This window comes from Sarcophilus harrisii, chromosome 5 (assembly GCF_902635505.1).
Source record: "Sarcophilus harrisii chromosome 5, mSarHar1.11, whole genome shotgun sequence".
NCBI lineage: Eukaryota > Metazoa > Chordata > Mammalia > Dasyuromorphia > Dasyuridae > Sarcophilus > Sarcophilus harrisii.
In genome coordinates, this window is record NC_045430.1 from 63843100 (window position 1) to 63859824 (window position 16725).

Sequence of the window (16725 nt, forward strand, 5' to 3'; positions counted from 1 at the left end):
GGGGCAGGCAGAAAGCTGGCGCTGGGTGTCCGCTCGCTATTTCTGGGACTCATCCCACTCGTTCTCCCCGACATCGCCTTCGTGAATAATAACGGAGTGCCCACATGTGCGTGCCTCCGGATCTACCCCCTCCAAAAAGCACCACCCCGGGGCCCTTTAAAAGGGCGCGACCACTAACGCCGAGTGAGGGGGGCAGCAGCCCTATTTCGCTCTTCCCTCCTAAAAACTCCAAGTTTTTCCGCCCCGAATACAGGGATGACGACGACGGGATGAGCCTGCGGCCCGTGAGCCTGTCCGTGCTTGCTCCAGTTGCCCCCTCTCCGTGGCGGGGGTCCCCGAGCGTCCTCTCTCTTCCCCCTCCTCCTGTCGCCGTGAGGCTGCCCCGGCTGATGCCGGGGGTGGGGTGGGGGCGGAGGTTGTTGTTGTGGTGAGGGGCAGCCCCGCCCCCTCCTCGTGTGCGGCCCCTCCCCCAGGCTCGCAGTCCTCCCCCTCGGGCTCCCTCCTCCTCCCCCGTCTCCTCTCCTCCCCCCCAGCCCCATCTGTTTTCCCCAGCGGTGTAATGATTATATTGTATGGAACTGGGGGCAGCAGCGGCGGCTGCGGCAGTAGGAGCAGCCCGAGCCGCGGGATGGGTCCTGGCCAGGGCCGCCGCCGCCAGCCACCGCCGCCGCGCCGGCCTTAGAGCCGCGGCCCCCTGCCGCCCGCCGCCGGCCGATGCCCACGCCGAGGAGCGCTCCCAGCAGCAGCCGCCGCCGGAGCCCGAGGAGAGGCGGCGCGGGGGTCGCCGAGGGAGGCGCGGAGCGCGGAGCCGCCGCCGCGGCGGCCGGGAGATGTGCCCGGAGGAGGGCGCGGGCGAGGACGCGGCGGGGCTGGGCGAGCTGCGCTCCTGGTGGGAAGTCCCGGCCATCGCGCACTTCTGCTCGCTCTTTCGCACCGCCTTCCGCCTGCCCGACTTCGAGATCGAGGTGAGCCCGCGGACCGCGCCGTCCGCCCCCGGCCGCGTCCTGGGAGCGGAGCGCCGCGCGGGGCAGCGCCCGCCTTCCCGGAGTGGGGGGTGCTCGGGAGCCCCTGCGGGGTCTTCCTGGACAGGGGCGCGGAAAGAGGGAGGGTCTCCACTGTGTGCGCGTGTGCGCGCGCGCGCTCTGCCCCACTGCCATTGAAACTGCCTGCCAGCTGCCTCGGCTTGGCTCGAGGGGGGTGCAGGGGAGGGGGCCAAGTGGGGGCTTAAACTCGGACCCGGTTACCGGGGCTTCTCTGCGGGGGAGGGGCTGGTGGTGCCGCGGAGACCCCCCCCCCGCTTTCCTCTAGTGTGTGTGGGGAGGGGGCGCAGCTTTCCGACCCTCCCGGAGGCGCGCAACTCTCAGTGGCGGCGCTCGCTTAACTCGGGGCTGGCGGGGGCCGGGGGGCTGGACGGGAAAGTTTGCTCCTCCGTTATTCCTGATCTGCCCCGTCGCCCCTCCGCTCCTTGCCCGGTGGCCCCCCGGAGTCGCAGCGCTCGGCCTCTCCGGAGCTTAACTTGGCCCCCGTGATTCGCCCTGGGCTTTGCGGGTCTTGCAAGACCGGACTGATGGGGCTTGTGGTCCCGAGCTTTGTGCGGGCGCAGCGCAGACCCCGGTCCTAGCAAAGGGGCAGTGGGACGGACGCTCTGTGACGGGAAGAAAAGAGTAAGCGCCGAGCGCAGTGTCCTCCCCGCCCCGGTCATCTTTTTTGGAAGGGGATGTAAAATGTTTGATAGGATGCCAGCTTGGATTACCCTCCTCTCTTCCTCCAGCCCCCCCTCTCCTTTTTGTCTCTGAACAAAGCTAGTGGAAACGATATTTGCCGGTCAGGTTCTCTGTTGACTACTTTACGGTGAATTACAAATCATTTGCCACGGCTTTGGAATCTAAAGGAGAAATCATAATTACCGTCCCTTGTAAGCACATTGTCCAGTGTGTGTGTGTGTGTGTGTGTGTGTGATTTTCGAATCTGTTGCTAGTGCAAGAGATGACTTCTGGCTGTTCTCAGCTTGGCTTTCGTGTGTCTGCACGCTTTAAGTTTTTTTTCATTCACTTTATTTTTAGTTTCCCTCAATAGCATTTAGGATGCCAGAGCCCACACTCTGTGGGAATTTGTGCTGCTTCCAGAGTTAATGAAATGAGAAAAATAGTGGTAGGGGGGAAGGGAAGAGTAGGCATGTGTCCACATAAACTGCTCAGGGCCAAAGGCTTTTAGAGTTTCCGCAGCGCTTAAGCTGCTTAAAACCATGTATACCTGAGGTTTCCCCTCTTCCTCGTTCCGCCTTTACGAGGAGGTCATAACTTAAGTTTTTCACTTTCTCACGCAATTTTTGTTTGCAAATTTTGAAAGTGAAGTTCGCAAGAAATATCTGTTGTGGGATTGATCATTCTTACTAGTTGTAGACGAGTCCAGAATTTCAGAGATATTTAAAGAAAAAAGAGAAAATGCGATTATAACGTTTGGGGGCGGGGAGGTTGAGTAAAGAAAATGTTAAGTTATTCTCTTGTTCGAGTTTCTTGAATATGAGTGGTGGGAATTAATCCTCCTCCTCAAAATGGTGGCGGTAGTGGGAGGTGCTTGTGTTTGCACAGGTTATGTGATAATGCCATCTTTAAACGTAGAGAATAATGTTCCGGAATCCTCTTTCCGCCAGTGTCCATCAAGTTGGATTAATGTCCAGGTTACATGTGTAGCACTTCATTTCTATTGAGAAAATGTTATGTGAATACACTTGTAACCTTGTTCATAAGTACAACAGTGATTTTTGCTTGAGGTGATTAAAGTCTACCCAAGGAAAACCTGGAGCATGTATCTGTTTTCTAGTCAGACCTGTGGTTCCCATATATTAACTGACTTCAGATTTTAAGGGTCTGAAATCCAATTGACACAATGTAAATGAAAAAAAAATAAAGTCTGGCTAAATAAATTAAGGTGATACTGTGAAGTGTGGCTAATTGAGATTATTATTGTATTCTTAATGTCTCCTCGAGTACAATATAGCCATCTGAAATACATGCTAGACTGGAGCAATCTATTAAGGCACCATAAATGCATGTGATGCTTGAGAACTAATAAATAAACATTCTCAGAGATAACCATATTTGTCTTCACTGAAACATGATGGTTTTGAATTGTTTATTCGCTACTCTTTGGTGGTTGTTGTTGTTTTTTTTTTTTTTTTTTTTTTTTTTTTTTTTCCTGTGCATATTTTTGAAGTTGGTTAGAAACCAATCATTTCAAAGTTTGTGAAACTTTTTAAATTTGAGCAAAATTCTAGAACACTTTTAGGCCACAGTGGAGGAAAGCAAGTTTCAGTTCCTGGCCCTTAGCATATTGCTTTATTTAACTATATTCTTATGCTTATGGGAAGAAGAGTTGGCATTTGAATCCAAGGGACTTCATTGTCCTTTTTGAGAGATCTTTGCTTTTCCTTTTTGTGGGGAAGGGAAGTGGAGGAGGAGAGGAAGGTGGGGTTCAGTACACCTGCTTGTCTAGGGTAGGGGAAGAAATTCTGGAAATGCTACATATTATTCAGCTGCAGCTGGACACCGTCATAATCTTTGAGGAAGCTCTGGAAACAAGATTTCATGATGAAACATTTTTTGAGTTAGGGGAAGGTTTCCTTCATTTTTGGCCATAGGGGCCAGACCTTATGGCACTTAACACCAGAAAGTGATATCCTCTGAGACTGGAGTGGGGGCTGGGGGGGTTAATTTGTCATCAGCCCTTTGGATAGGTGGCCCTAAAAATCTTACACTACATCGTGGGGGTCAAAGATTCTTAATTAGGAAAGTGTTATGTCAAATCATGTTCCTTCTGCAACTATACTTTAAAACCAATTTTGCAGTGTTTCACATTTACAACAAAGATGGATAATCCTTTTAATCTGGTAAATGGCAAAGCTAATCAGGTTTTAATCTGGCCATATATGATGGGGAAATCATTTTTGGCTTCTTGATGATTTATGACACTATTTTTTCTTAAAGTCTTTCTTTTTTAAAGTTATTTATATACATACACATTTCTGCAGACTGGAATGGCTATTCAAATATATACATAAAATCATAATGAAGAAGGGGAAAATGAATGCAAAATGAAACCTCTATACCAGGATGATGTAAATTATTGTGCACATATTTATAAATTTCCACATCTTAACTCTACCTCAAAAGATGTTTGTGAATGCTTGTAATATAGTACCTATATCATTCTTGTTTGGTGAATATATTTTTTCCCTTTATTGTCTTTAAAGTTCTGATTATCCAATGTTTTATGGATTCTTTGGGTTCAGTTTTTTTACTTTATTTTGAGGGGAACGGGTATTAAATAGGGTAGAGGGAGGAAGATGAGGGATGATTTTATTCAATAAGAACTTATTGAGGACCCATTATGTCCCCAGTGGGGTGCCAGGCACTCTAGTAGATATAAAAAGAAACATTAAAACGAATCCATGCCCTTGAGGGCCTAGTAATATTTTAAGCCCCAGTATTTGTATGATTTTTTTAATTCATTCAGAGACCTTTAAATAATTTTAATGCCTCTCTGAAGCAAAATAGACATACATCATTATTCTAGTTTGCAAATTAGACACTAAAGTGTAAAAGAGGTTAAATGATTTACCCTCAGGATATAGAACTAGTTATTAGTGGATTTGGGCTTGGGATTCAAGTTTCTTGACTCTCCAACCCATGTGGCCACATAGTTTCATCAAAGTACCAAGTAAGAATAAGAAGTAATAAATCTATGCAATACTGGGCTTAGTTTAAATAAGAAAGGTTTTTTTTGGGGGGGGGGGAGCTAAAGATAAAAACAGAAGAGAAAAACAAAACTCAAAAAGTTGAGTAAAATGTGCTCGAAACTAAGGTAAGGTAGACCAGCAGACATTGGTCTCCTGATACTTTGTCTCTGCATGGTTGCAGCTCACTAGATACTAGAGATCTGAGGGTCCCATCTACCTCTCATTTTTGTAGTTTTATGACTTAGCCATTGACTCCTGAATAGCTTGGCTTCCATTTGACTCCAGCATTGTGGGAGCCAAGAGCTATACCAAGGTTTGAGTTTCTGGCCATTTATTTCCTCTTAAGGCCTTAAGTTAGATCATCTATTACTTTATAGTTTAAAACCTCGGATTTCTATGATTATGCTAAGATTACTACAGGGTAGTTTTATCAAACTCTCCGTGGTAACCTTGGGCCTGATTATTTTAAGGTAAATCATTTTCCCTAAGAATTACTGTAATAGGAGTTCAAATGGAACTACCTAAGACTATCAAACAGGATGTGATAATTCTCTATAAAGGAAAAGCCCTTGAACAGGATGTGAATTACTGAGGAGGGGGAATCCCTTATGCAGTGTGAAATCTTGAAAGGGGAGAATGCTCTCCAGTGATGTAACTCCCTCCAAAAGGGAATTCCCCTCCCCCTTCCTATTGATAGTAAAATGTTTAAAGAGGAGAGTCTTTAACCAACCAGTGTGAAGCTTCCAAGGGGCCCTTATTTACAATGATAAAAGGGGCAATGCCCTACCCTTTCACCTCTGGAGGCCCACATTTGCATCTGGCTTACTTCACAGCTGAGGTTAAATTTGGTCTTGCTTAATTTTCTGGAAAGTAGTCTCAGAGAGCTGAAAATACAGCTTGCTTACATTTGAACAATTGCCCTTATTTGAGACTCAGAGTTGGACCTCCAGGATATATTCTTCTGGAAGTGAGAAGTATTATAAAAGTATTTGGAGGGTAAAGGTGGGAGTTTTAGGTTTTTAGAAAAGACTTAGAATGGTCTCAGGTGTGAAGGGCAAGAATGCATAATTTCTTTTCATTTGTTTGTAGATCTTGATTGTGGGGTTAAATTTTCGAGGTAGTATTATGAAGGTATTGAGTTGGGAATGCTGCCCTGGGCAGTACCTGGGCCTGCAATAAGTGCCTTACCATTGTTATCTCATTTGTTCCTAATTGCTACACTTAAAGGGAGGTGGTATTATTATCCCAATTTTATTGTGGAGGAAACTGAGATACGTCCAGCTAGGAAGTGACTGAGTCTGTATTTGAACTCAGATCTTCATGACTTCCGCCTAGTGCTGACATGACTTGCTCTTCCGACTCCAAGTGGGATCTGAGCGGGTTCCAGTTCCTCGTCTGCAAAAGGAAGGAGCTGAAATACTCAACTAAGATTTGAAGAAGCCTCCTTAGTGTTGTATATTCAAGGAAAAGTCTTTAGATTTAGAATGACCAACTTTTTACCAATACAAATAAACGTTATTTTCCTAATGCCATTTGGGTTAATTTCTCTTGTATTCTGAAAAGAGCCCGTCTGAAGGAAGTAGGATTTTTTGGTCCAAAAGCGAGAAAGGTTTATTGTTCCCCAACCTTAGTAAAGATAAATTGGATTTTGTTTTGATGGTTTCAGATGTCCTGTGAAAGGGTGACTTGGATTCAGTTTTTCTGTACTTTTATTTATATCGTTTTCCTAATATTATGTTCCATTCATTTTACTTACTGTTTGCTTCTGATATAGTTCCAAGAGACTTGGAAGTAAATCTTAATTCTTTAGACCTGTAGTTTGCCATTGTTTCATGGGATATTAATGTTGTATAGCCCAGTTTTCCCTTTTCCCTTTCGTTTATGGAAATGATCCGGTTTTGCTCTTTCAAAAATACTTAGTCCAAAACTATAGATTCTTTTTTTTTTTCATGAACTTGGGAAAACAACCTTTTACTTATCCAATTAAGTTATAATTTGGTTTAAAATTTTGTGTTAGAACTAAGTGTCTTTGGTAATAAAAGACTGACCAAGTAATAGATAGGAAATGAGCGATTTAGATGTATGTCTAAATAATTTTCTTTCCCTATGGTAAGAGGTTTGTTTTTTTTCCCTAATATTACTAAGGAGGGTGGGATTTTTTTCCCCCTAAAGACACACCTTTTGCCCCTTGTCCTTAACTGTGAAGCCTCTGTGTACTGTCTGCAAATGTACATGTCAGAAATCTGGGAAACATGTTAATTTTTTTCCCCCTGGAGAGTTAAATCAGGAAAAGTCTTTAGTGAAGGGGCAGTAACGGTGGAGGTCGTGGTTGATGGTGAAGGAGATGCAAAGCTGGCGGACTCAGATTAAAAAGTGCATCCATCAGGCCAAGCTTGGTGCATTGTTATGGGAAAAGGGGGATGGAACAGCAGCTCCCATGCTGGCTCCTGCAGTTGCCATTGCCTGACAAGACCTGGACTCCTTTTTACAAATGTCTTGGGCATGCATAGCAGTGGACTGTGGAGGGCCTTAGTTATGACCAGGTCAAAAGTTCAGTGGAACATAAGTTGAAGGTTTGTCTGTCTTGGGGAACAGTTTGGCTAGGGAGGAGATAGTAATCAAAGGGGATTTGGGGGTACATGTATCAAATTCATACATATATTTTAATAATTGAAACTATTTGCATAGTCCAAGTTTTAGGATTTAAAACCTATATGACTTTTCCCTCTAATCCTACTTTTTGATGCTTTAAATGTAATACATTTCCCTTTTTGGTTCTGTAATTAAAAGGAAGGATGGCAAAATCCTTTGGGGGATTCAGAAGTTTTTATTTTCAAGTTGATGTGAAGAGAAAAAAGTTGGACCTAAAAGGTGTCTGTTTAACTTAATAATAAAGCTTATTAGTATGCTTATTATTTGGATTTGCCAAGTGTCAGGTTCAAGATTCTTCTTTTTTTTTCATGTATTGTTTTTTAGTCTCTGTGGTCACGGCTCCTTTTTCCTGTAATCTAAAATAGATATTTACTAGATTTGTCATCTCTTTCTTTGTCTTCCTAGTCTCAGCCTTCTTTCTCTATCTTTCATTTATTGTGCTTACTGGGAGGAGGAGGGGAGTGAAAGGGGAAAAGATGTTTGCTGACTTGGAGCATATAATCTGGAGGCCGCTAGAGGAATCTGTTAAGGCAGCAACTGATTGTCAATATAAATGGCTAATGGGAAAGCAGATATTTGGAGGATATGGGCATATGCACATAGATGTATATATACCCTAATATCTCTTCTATTTATGTGTGTCTACAAAGCTATAGCTATATAAAGAAAAAAATATAGTATTTGTCTCTCTCTTCTGTCTGGATAGGTGTGTGGTGTGAATAGAATGCTGAACCTGGAATCGGGAGGAGAATGAGTTCAAATAATGTCCTCAGATACTTACTAGCTGTGTGATTTCTGGGCAAGTCACGTAATCTTATTTGCCTTAGTTCTTTATCTATAAAATGTGCTAGAGAAGGAAATGGCAAATTACTCCACTATCTTTGCCAAGAAAACCCCAAATGGGATCACAACTGAAGTGACTCAACAACCTTCTGTCTATATAATATATCTTCTTCGTTGCTTTGGTCACACAAGCAAAAATATTTGTAACTCTTGTATCATTTTTAATCACTTAAGATACCATTTGAATTTTTTATTTAAAGTTTATTAGCTTTTCCTAGTTTTTAGTTAAAACTTTTGGAGGTAAGGTAAAAATCCTTAGATTTGGTTTGAATTATTTTGATCATCTCTCTTTTTCATTTTAATGATTGCTATTATGTTTCCTTTGATAATTGCCTAGTTCTAAGAGGGTCAGAGAAAACTTGTGGATCTACATATGAGACTATAGTGATTTATTTTATATATATACACACACACACACATACACATATAGTGACCATATTTTCCAAATCCAAAATTAAGCACATGGTTTGATTAAAGGCACCCTTTTACCAAGTCATCTTGTTTAGTTATTTATTTTTTTCAAATTGGGACTGGTTCAGACTATATATATGGTAGCTGTAGGTGAATTGACTAGTATCCCTATATTGCTGTGATGCAAATCCACCAGGGTCAAATACTGAATAATTGTTCCATAACCCTTGCTTCTTGGGTCTTGGGCATAGCTTTTATGATCCCCTCCACTAGTTCTTAAATGTCAGGAGGTGACCTTAGATGTCTTTGGACCTCAGTTTCCTCATATACAAATGAAGGAACTGGCCTAGGATCGAGTCCAATACTCCGTGATTTATGATTTTTAGAAATAAAAGCAAGACAAGTGATAAAGGAACATAACTTTGAAAATCAGGGCTGCAACTATAGCTGAGGCTTAAATTGGCCAGAGTTTTGTTGAACCTTTTAAGTCCCTTCCCTTCCCCCCCAGTGATGACTGTGAATGAGAACAATACTGCCTAGAAACTCTTCCTTACAGTAGAGAATGCTGTTAAACAATCTCATTGACTGCAAAGTATATTCTTTCACTAGGTCTGTTTCTTTTAATGGGTGCCCCTTTCCTGGGTCTTCATTGTTTCAGTAACAATGACTCTAGAGGACAATTGGTTTGCTTGACAGAAATCTTGTTAAATTAACAGATCTATTCCCTTGACAAATTCCCCCTCCCCCTTATTGTATCTTTCTTTCTCCCTACAAGATTGTGTTAGGGGTTTCTTTTAGGTAGGGGGACAATTCTGTAATTTGTGTTCTGGAGTTCTTTGTTTGAAGGCATACGCTTTTTGTAATGAGAAAAGGTGATTAAAAAAAAATTCCACCTGTTGCTATAGTTAAGGAATTTAAATTTGGTCTATCCTACCACGTTGTTGATTTTGTGTTGGCCTGCTGCAGAATTGATTTTTCAATCCCTTTCTTGTTCTTGCTTCTCTTAAAGCTTTTCTAAACCCCTTTCTTGTATGTTGAAACTAGTCATTGTGATACTCCACCCCCTGCGAAAACCTTCCAAGCTTCACCCAAATTCCTAAATTCTAAAGATCCTAAAGTAGTGAGTTGGCCCAACAATCATTTAAACAAATACTTAAAAAAAAAAAAAAACCACCCTTTAAAATCATTTTTAGTATTCAACTCTAGTCGGGATAACTAATCTTGTTATAAGCAATTTCTTGGGAGGGGGAAAAAAAAATAAAAGGAAATCCTCACCATCATAATCAGTTATCCTCACATTCTGATAAAAATTTTTGGCATTGTGATAGGAAATGAGTTTGGGAATTACAAAGGGTGATTTAAGTGGTTTGCAGGAAAGGGAATAAGCATTTAAATAGCACTAAGTGCCAAGCACTGTGTGAAACTCTTTACAAATGTTCCTTGATGTAGTATATATAAAAGAACTGGGAGGCAAGTGCTGTTAACATCTTCATTTTACAGATGAAGAAACTGAGGCAGACAAGTTGTTGACTAGCCTAGTGCTTCACAGCTAGTTAAGGGACTGAGGTTGGATTGGAACTCCAGGTGTTCCCAACTCTAGGCCCAGTACTCAGTATTACCTAGGTGTCCCCTTAAACACATGTTTAATACATCAGTGCTTTGCAAAAATCATCAAATCTCCATGCTACCTATTGTTGTTACTATTTTCTGGACTCTAATACCTTTGACCTCTGACAAGTTAATTGGGGTGACCGTTGCCATGTCCCTTACCCTCTTTGAACCTCAGTTTTCTCTGTAAAACTGAGATAATATCACCCACTTTACAGTCCTTGTGCGTATTAGGATCAGCTAATTATTTATTATTTATATGATTTATTACTAATTATTACAAGGTTGAGTTAATGTATTTAGTTCTCAGGTTTTTAATGTCATTAAGGAATACAATTAACAACATTTAAGTTTTTCTATGTGCCGGATGATTTACAAAAATTATTTCATATGATCCTCACAACCATGCTGGGAGTTAGGTGCTACTATCACCTCCATTTTGCAGATGAGGAAACTGAGGCACAGAGAGGATAAAGTGACTTGCCCAGGATCACACAGCTAGCACAGTTCTGAGGCCAGATTTGAAGTTAGGTCTTCCTGATTTGGGCGTCACTACCTAGCTACCTAATGGAATAACAACAACTTAAAATTGTATAACATCTGGGCCAAAATAATATCTGCCTTTTAGTCCCATCTTATGGGTAGCAGTTCAAACATTATCCTCCTCCTGAATATATGAAGTGGAGAGCTAATTCTGCCATCACTATTTCAGGGCCTTGGAAGAGAGGAATTTTTCGGCGAGGAGGGGAGAACACCCTGAATAGCTCTTGTGTGTAAACTGGTTTTATTAAGCTAGAGTTGAAGGAGTAGCCAAGGTCTTGGGAAGAGTTTGAGTGCTTAAGCTCACTAGTCGTTTTAAGTTGTATCCTATGGGCAGTGGGAGCCATTGAAGATTTTCAAACAAGTTCTTCCCTGTTCTCCTTAGGGACAAGATGAGGTGATGAGACCTTGGAGCTGGTTGATTGAACCCAAAGAGGTGGTAAACAAGAAAGTCTGCAGAAGAGTTGATTCTCCAGATGTCTGGCCATGTGCCGTTAAACATTTTATGGGTGACTTGAAGTCATAGATAGTATGATATCAGATTTGTAGATTATATAAAATCAGAAGCTCTTCATGTTGATTAGATGACAGAATGCAAAAAACCAAAAACAATTCTAATAAGCAAGAACTATAGGCCAAATCTTAAAAGATAACATTGGGATAAGAAATAATGACTATTTCATATACCATCCTAATGTTTTCAGAGTGTCTTATATACATTACCCAATTGGATCCTTACTACGACCCTGTGAACTAGGTCTTTTCATAATTCTAATTTTACATTTGAGGAAATGGAAGTTTAAGAGAAGTGTCTAGATGGTTGCCTCTTCTAGTAAATACCTAAGATAATATTTGAATTCTTCCTGACCCAAGCCAGTGTTCAATGCCTTGTACCATGATGCCCCATAAATATAAATCCTAACTTGGATAAGTGGATTATGTATGAATCAACGGTGTATTAAGACAGCCAAAAAGCTGATGAAATCTGAGATTGTTTTAAGAATAGTCTCCTGCTTGGGGATAGAAGTTTGAATATATGCAATAATAATAGATAATGAAAAAAAAGAGCTTTCCCACTTCTCTGGAAAAAAAAATAAAGAGCATAACTAACTAAGAGAAGTTTAAAACAAGGCACTTGGGGAAATACTAAGATGCCACCTAAATGCCCTTAAGAAATTCAAGGTCATCAGGCTCAAACAAATTATTTGCCACCATGCTAAAAGAACTGGCAGATAGGACCACTGGCTGTGATCTTTGTAATATTGTGGGAAAAAGTCTCCCAGGACCAAAGAAGAGCAAATTTTGTCCCAGTTTTCAAAAACAAGAAGGGAAAGGAGTCTACAAACTAGGTCAGAGAACTTGACTTGGGATTTTTGGCAAAATCCTAAAAGAGCTTAAATGGTTAGTGAACCCTACAAAAGAAAGCAGCGAACCCTGGGAAAGGAAGTAGTGATCCCAGAAAGTCAACTTGGACTTATCAAGAAGCAGTCATGGCAGGCTAATTTTATTTTCTTTTTTGGATGGGGTTCCAGAGTAGTAAAGCAAAAGAAAGACATCAATATAATTTACTTAGAATTCAGCAAAGCCTTTGACAGTGTCTTTCATGTTCTTGTGAATAAGGCGGAGATATGGCTAGACAATAGTAGATTCATAAATGGGTGAAAGATTCCATGGGACAAATAGATCCAGTGAGTAAGTGGAAAGAGGGTCTTTAGTGATCTGTGCTTGGCCCTGTGCTGTTTAGTATTTTTCTCAATGACTGTATAAAGGGGTAGATGGCATGTTTAGCAAACTTAGAGTTGATACAAAGCTTGAGCATGTGTATATGTGAAGGGAGAGATGCTGACATGATAATACATTGGTTAAGGGCCAGTTTCCCCAAATATGTAGATAATACCATTTTATAGAGAATAAAGAGCTCTCCCATCATTATCTGGCTCCAGCTCATTTCCAGGAGGGAACCCTGCTTCTGCATCATCAGGTTTTAACTAGTAAGAATCCTTCGTGTCCAGCCCAGACTTGTCCATCTGCTCTAGGTCATACTATGCTGCCAGAGACCTAATTTCATTACTTTCCCCCCTCCTACCCTATGGCTCACTCACTTTCCCTTTGATTTCCCTGAATTAGGTGTGTCCTGTTCCCATATCAGAATATGTTCCTCTAAATCAGGGAATGTATTCTTTTCCCTGAGCTTAGCACTGTACCTGACACATAACTTAAATCACTTATTTTTTATTTATTCTTCTTTTAAAAAATCACCTCCACAAGTAGATGACAGGACAGGAATTACTGGGCAGTGATTCATAAGGTTATAGATTTAAAGTCGTTAGACACCTAAAGTTATCCAAATATCTGGAGTTGTTAGTATGTTGCCAGTTTAATTAGTCAGGTGTAATGGCAGCCAAAAAAAGACAACATGATTTTAGATTACAGTCAGAGGAACATAGTGTCTAGAATTAGGCAAATGACAATTGTCATGTGGAAGAAGAATTAGAATCTTTTGGTCCCTCGGGTAATGGGTAGAAGTTGGCAAATGTAGGCACTGTCAGAAACTTTGTAATAATTAGAGCTCTCTGAAAAGTAATGGTTCCTTGACACCAGAGGTATTCAAGGAAAGACTTGCTTTTTAAATTAGCAAAAAAATCTTCCACTTCTTCCTTGTTAAAGAATAAGAAAAATAAAACTCTTGTAAATATATGTATAATCAAGCAAAATATTACTTCTCAGGGGACAATTATATCATATATATATATATATATATATATATAATTTGGTCAACTATACTCTAGTTGAGGACCACCCATTTAGTTTCCAGTTTTTTGCTACCAAAAAAAAGCTACTATAAATATTTTTGTATATAGGGGTCTCTTTCCTCTTTTGTTGATTTAGTAGTGATATCACTGGGTCAAAGGGCATAAACAATTGAGTAATTTGAGTGGCAGAGTTCCAAATTGCTTTCTAAAATAGCTGTAACAACTCTCAACTCCACTAGGAGGCCCGGAATGTGCCCATTTTTTTCTTTAGCCCCTCTAACATTGATCGTTTTCCTTTTTTTGTCAGTTTTCCCAAGAGTTCTTTTAAATTTTTCTCACTATTAGTGATTTGCAATATTTTTCAAATGACTATTGATTGTATTTTTTCCTTTGAAGGTTATCTGTTAATGTCCTTGACCATATCTATTGTGGACTGTCTCTTTGTGTTTTGTGTCTCACTCTGCAGCCCAGGTTAAAAGAGCCTTGGACACTCAGAGACCTGATCCTACCTTATCCAGCTTGGAAGTTTTAACTTTTCTGATTTGAGCCATTTTGACTCTCCCTAGTGACCCCTTTTATTTTTAGAACTCCCAGATTTGGTGCCATATCTGATTAAAAAAAAAAAAGAAGCTAATCCATGATAAAAACAAAAACAAACAAACCAAAAAAAAACTATGGAAGCTCAAAGCTCAAGTGATTCAGCTTCAGACTCCCTGCTGCTGAGGGTTCCAGGAATGGTTCCATCTTGGCAAGAAGCTCTTGTTCTTGTATATTTAAATTAGTTCCCTTTATATTTTGAAAATGAGACTTATTTAGCTTCATTATCCAAAAACTTTTTAATTTTAATATATTCAAAAGTTTAACTTCTGGGAAAAGGGCATAGCCTTTTGTTAAACTCTTGAATGGTTCTCCATAACTATAGGTGTGTGAGAAAATCTGTTTATGGCATCCTTTATCTCTAAACTATGTATGCATTTGAAGCTTATCTTGGAATACTTTTTTCAGAGGTTGGTCTATACCTAGTTTCTGGTCCACTGATTTAACAGTTTTTCTAGTAGTACTTGTCAAATAATAAATCTTTATCCTAGTAGCTAATGGGATTTATCAACACTAGGCTGTTTGCTTATTTCTTAAGTACCTAAATCTGTTTCATGCATTGATGATTTCATTTTATAAAACCAGTAATAAGATAAAATATTTTGACAAATTACTACTTTGTTCTGGCTTCTTCCCAGTGTGTACTCTGGTCACTTTCCTCATTTTTAAATCTCAGAACATCTTAGGTAAGGATATTAGCTTTATATGTCCTCGGTTGCTGAAATTTTTTGCCCCACTAATTAATGTTTCCATGTCCTAGCCCTGTATTATTTACCACCACCATCCCTACTTACTTAAACTGGAAGAAATCACAGCTTTGCTTGCTGACTACTTCCTCTACCAGTTTCTGTTATCTAACATCAATTTGGCCCTTATCAGTCCTTTTAAGACTTTCACGATCTGTTTCCGAGCTTAACAAACATTGTTTCCAAACTCTGCATCCTTGTAAAATTTACATATAAAAGCATATCTTAGATGTTGCAGGTTCAATTTTAGAAAACATTCTAAAAGGGGAACATATTCTGATATGGGAACAGGACACACCTAAGTCAGGAAAATCAAAGTGCACTTCCACTGCAGAAAGAGCTAATTTTGCACTATGACATGCCACATGAATTTTTTTTTTGTTTCCCAGGACATATAAAAGTTAACATTATACTGTAGCATATTAAGTGTGCAATAGTATTATGCTTCCCCAAATGAACATAATTTTAATTTTAAAATATTTTCTTGCTAAAACTACTAACCATCACCTGAACTTTCAGTAAATGGCAACCTTTCTGTTGGTAGAGGGGCTTATCTCGATGTTGATGATTACTGACACTGACTATGGCAATTTCTTAAAATAAGACAAGAATGAAGTTTGCTGCATCCATTGGCTTTTTCTTTCACAAAAGATTTCTCTGTAGCAGGTGACAGTGTTTGAAAGCATTTTGTCTACTGTAGGATTCCTTTTAAAATTGAAGCCAAATCCTCTTAAAACGTTGCAGCTTTTTTATCAATTAATTTAATGTAATATTCTTAAATAGTCTTTTTTAGGGAATAGGGAGGCCTGAAATGGAAAAGAGAAGAGAAATGGCAGGTCTGTGTAGCAGGTTGAACAGAAAACTTTCTTTAGTGGTGGTTCATGATGCCTCAAAACAATTGTAATAGTATCAGAGATCACTAATCACAGATTACTATACCAGATACGATAATAATGAAAAAGTTTGAAGTATTGTTGGAAAAATGATATAGATGAACAATTAAGTGAAGAGCAATAAAATTAAGGTATGTTGATACATGTGCAATTACCTGAATATGTGATAAAATATATGAAAATATGTATTTTAAAAAGATGAAAGATCATACAATCATTAATGTAGAAAGTTAGGACAGACTTCAAAAACCATTTACTCCTTCCTTTCATTTTGTAAATGAGGAAACTAAGGAAATTAAGGTTAACGTGAAATAAAAAATATTTCAAAGAAATTTCTTATTTTATTAATAGCATAAAACCCTTTTACTTCTCACTTAAAATGTTATATATTTGAACAGGTATCATTTGAACAATCTTAGTTATAGAATAAGTTTAATTCTAGACTTTTTGCCTTAATATTTGATAATAATAGTAATGACATTTACAAAGCTTCAAAGAACTGTACAATATATTATTTCATTTGTTCTTGGTTTTAATGGGAACCTTACAGAGATCCTGGATGAAAAACAGTATTAATTGCTTGTGCTTTATAAATCATGATACTTTTGATTTAGTGGTGATTCATGGTGACCCAAAATAATTATAATAGTAGTATCAGAGATCGCTGATCTCTTCCACTGATTTTATATACATATATGTGTATTTTTTTAAAGATTCAATAAATTCTTCTCTAGTATCCACCAATTTTTGAAAACTAATTGAAAAAGAATGTATTTTTTTATTTATCATAAATGGGCTCAAAACCCATTGAAATTCTTAGCTTGGAAGATTTGTTAAATAGGTTAGAAAATAACTGGGTTTTTTAAGTGATAAGATAAAAGTTTTCAGAGGTGACAGATTTCAGTTATGGTCCTATTGTATGGACATCACTTGCCATATAAAAG

At 39.6% G+C, this 16725-nt stretch overlaps 1 protein-coding gene across 2 annotated transcripts in view; it reads left to right on the top strand.

Annotated features, from left to right (window-relative positions):
• Window positions 1-494: 494 nt before the first annotated feature.
• The window catches only part of LOC100928654 (cat eye syndrome critical region protein 2), a 139761-nt gene continuing 123530 nt past the window's right edge, over window positions 495-16725 (top strand). For both annotated transcript variants that reach the window (XM_031939642.1, XM_031939643.1), the window contains exon 1: window positions 495-965. In XM_031939642.1, coding sequence (XP_031795502.1) covers window positions 573-965 — 393 coding nt within the window. In that variant the 5' untranslated portion in view covers window positions 495-572. The remainder of the gene's footprint in view (window positions 966-16725) is intronic.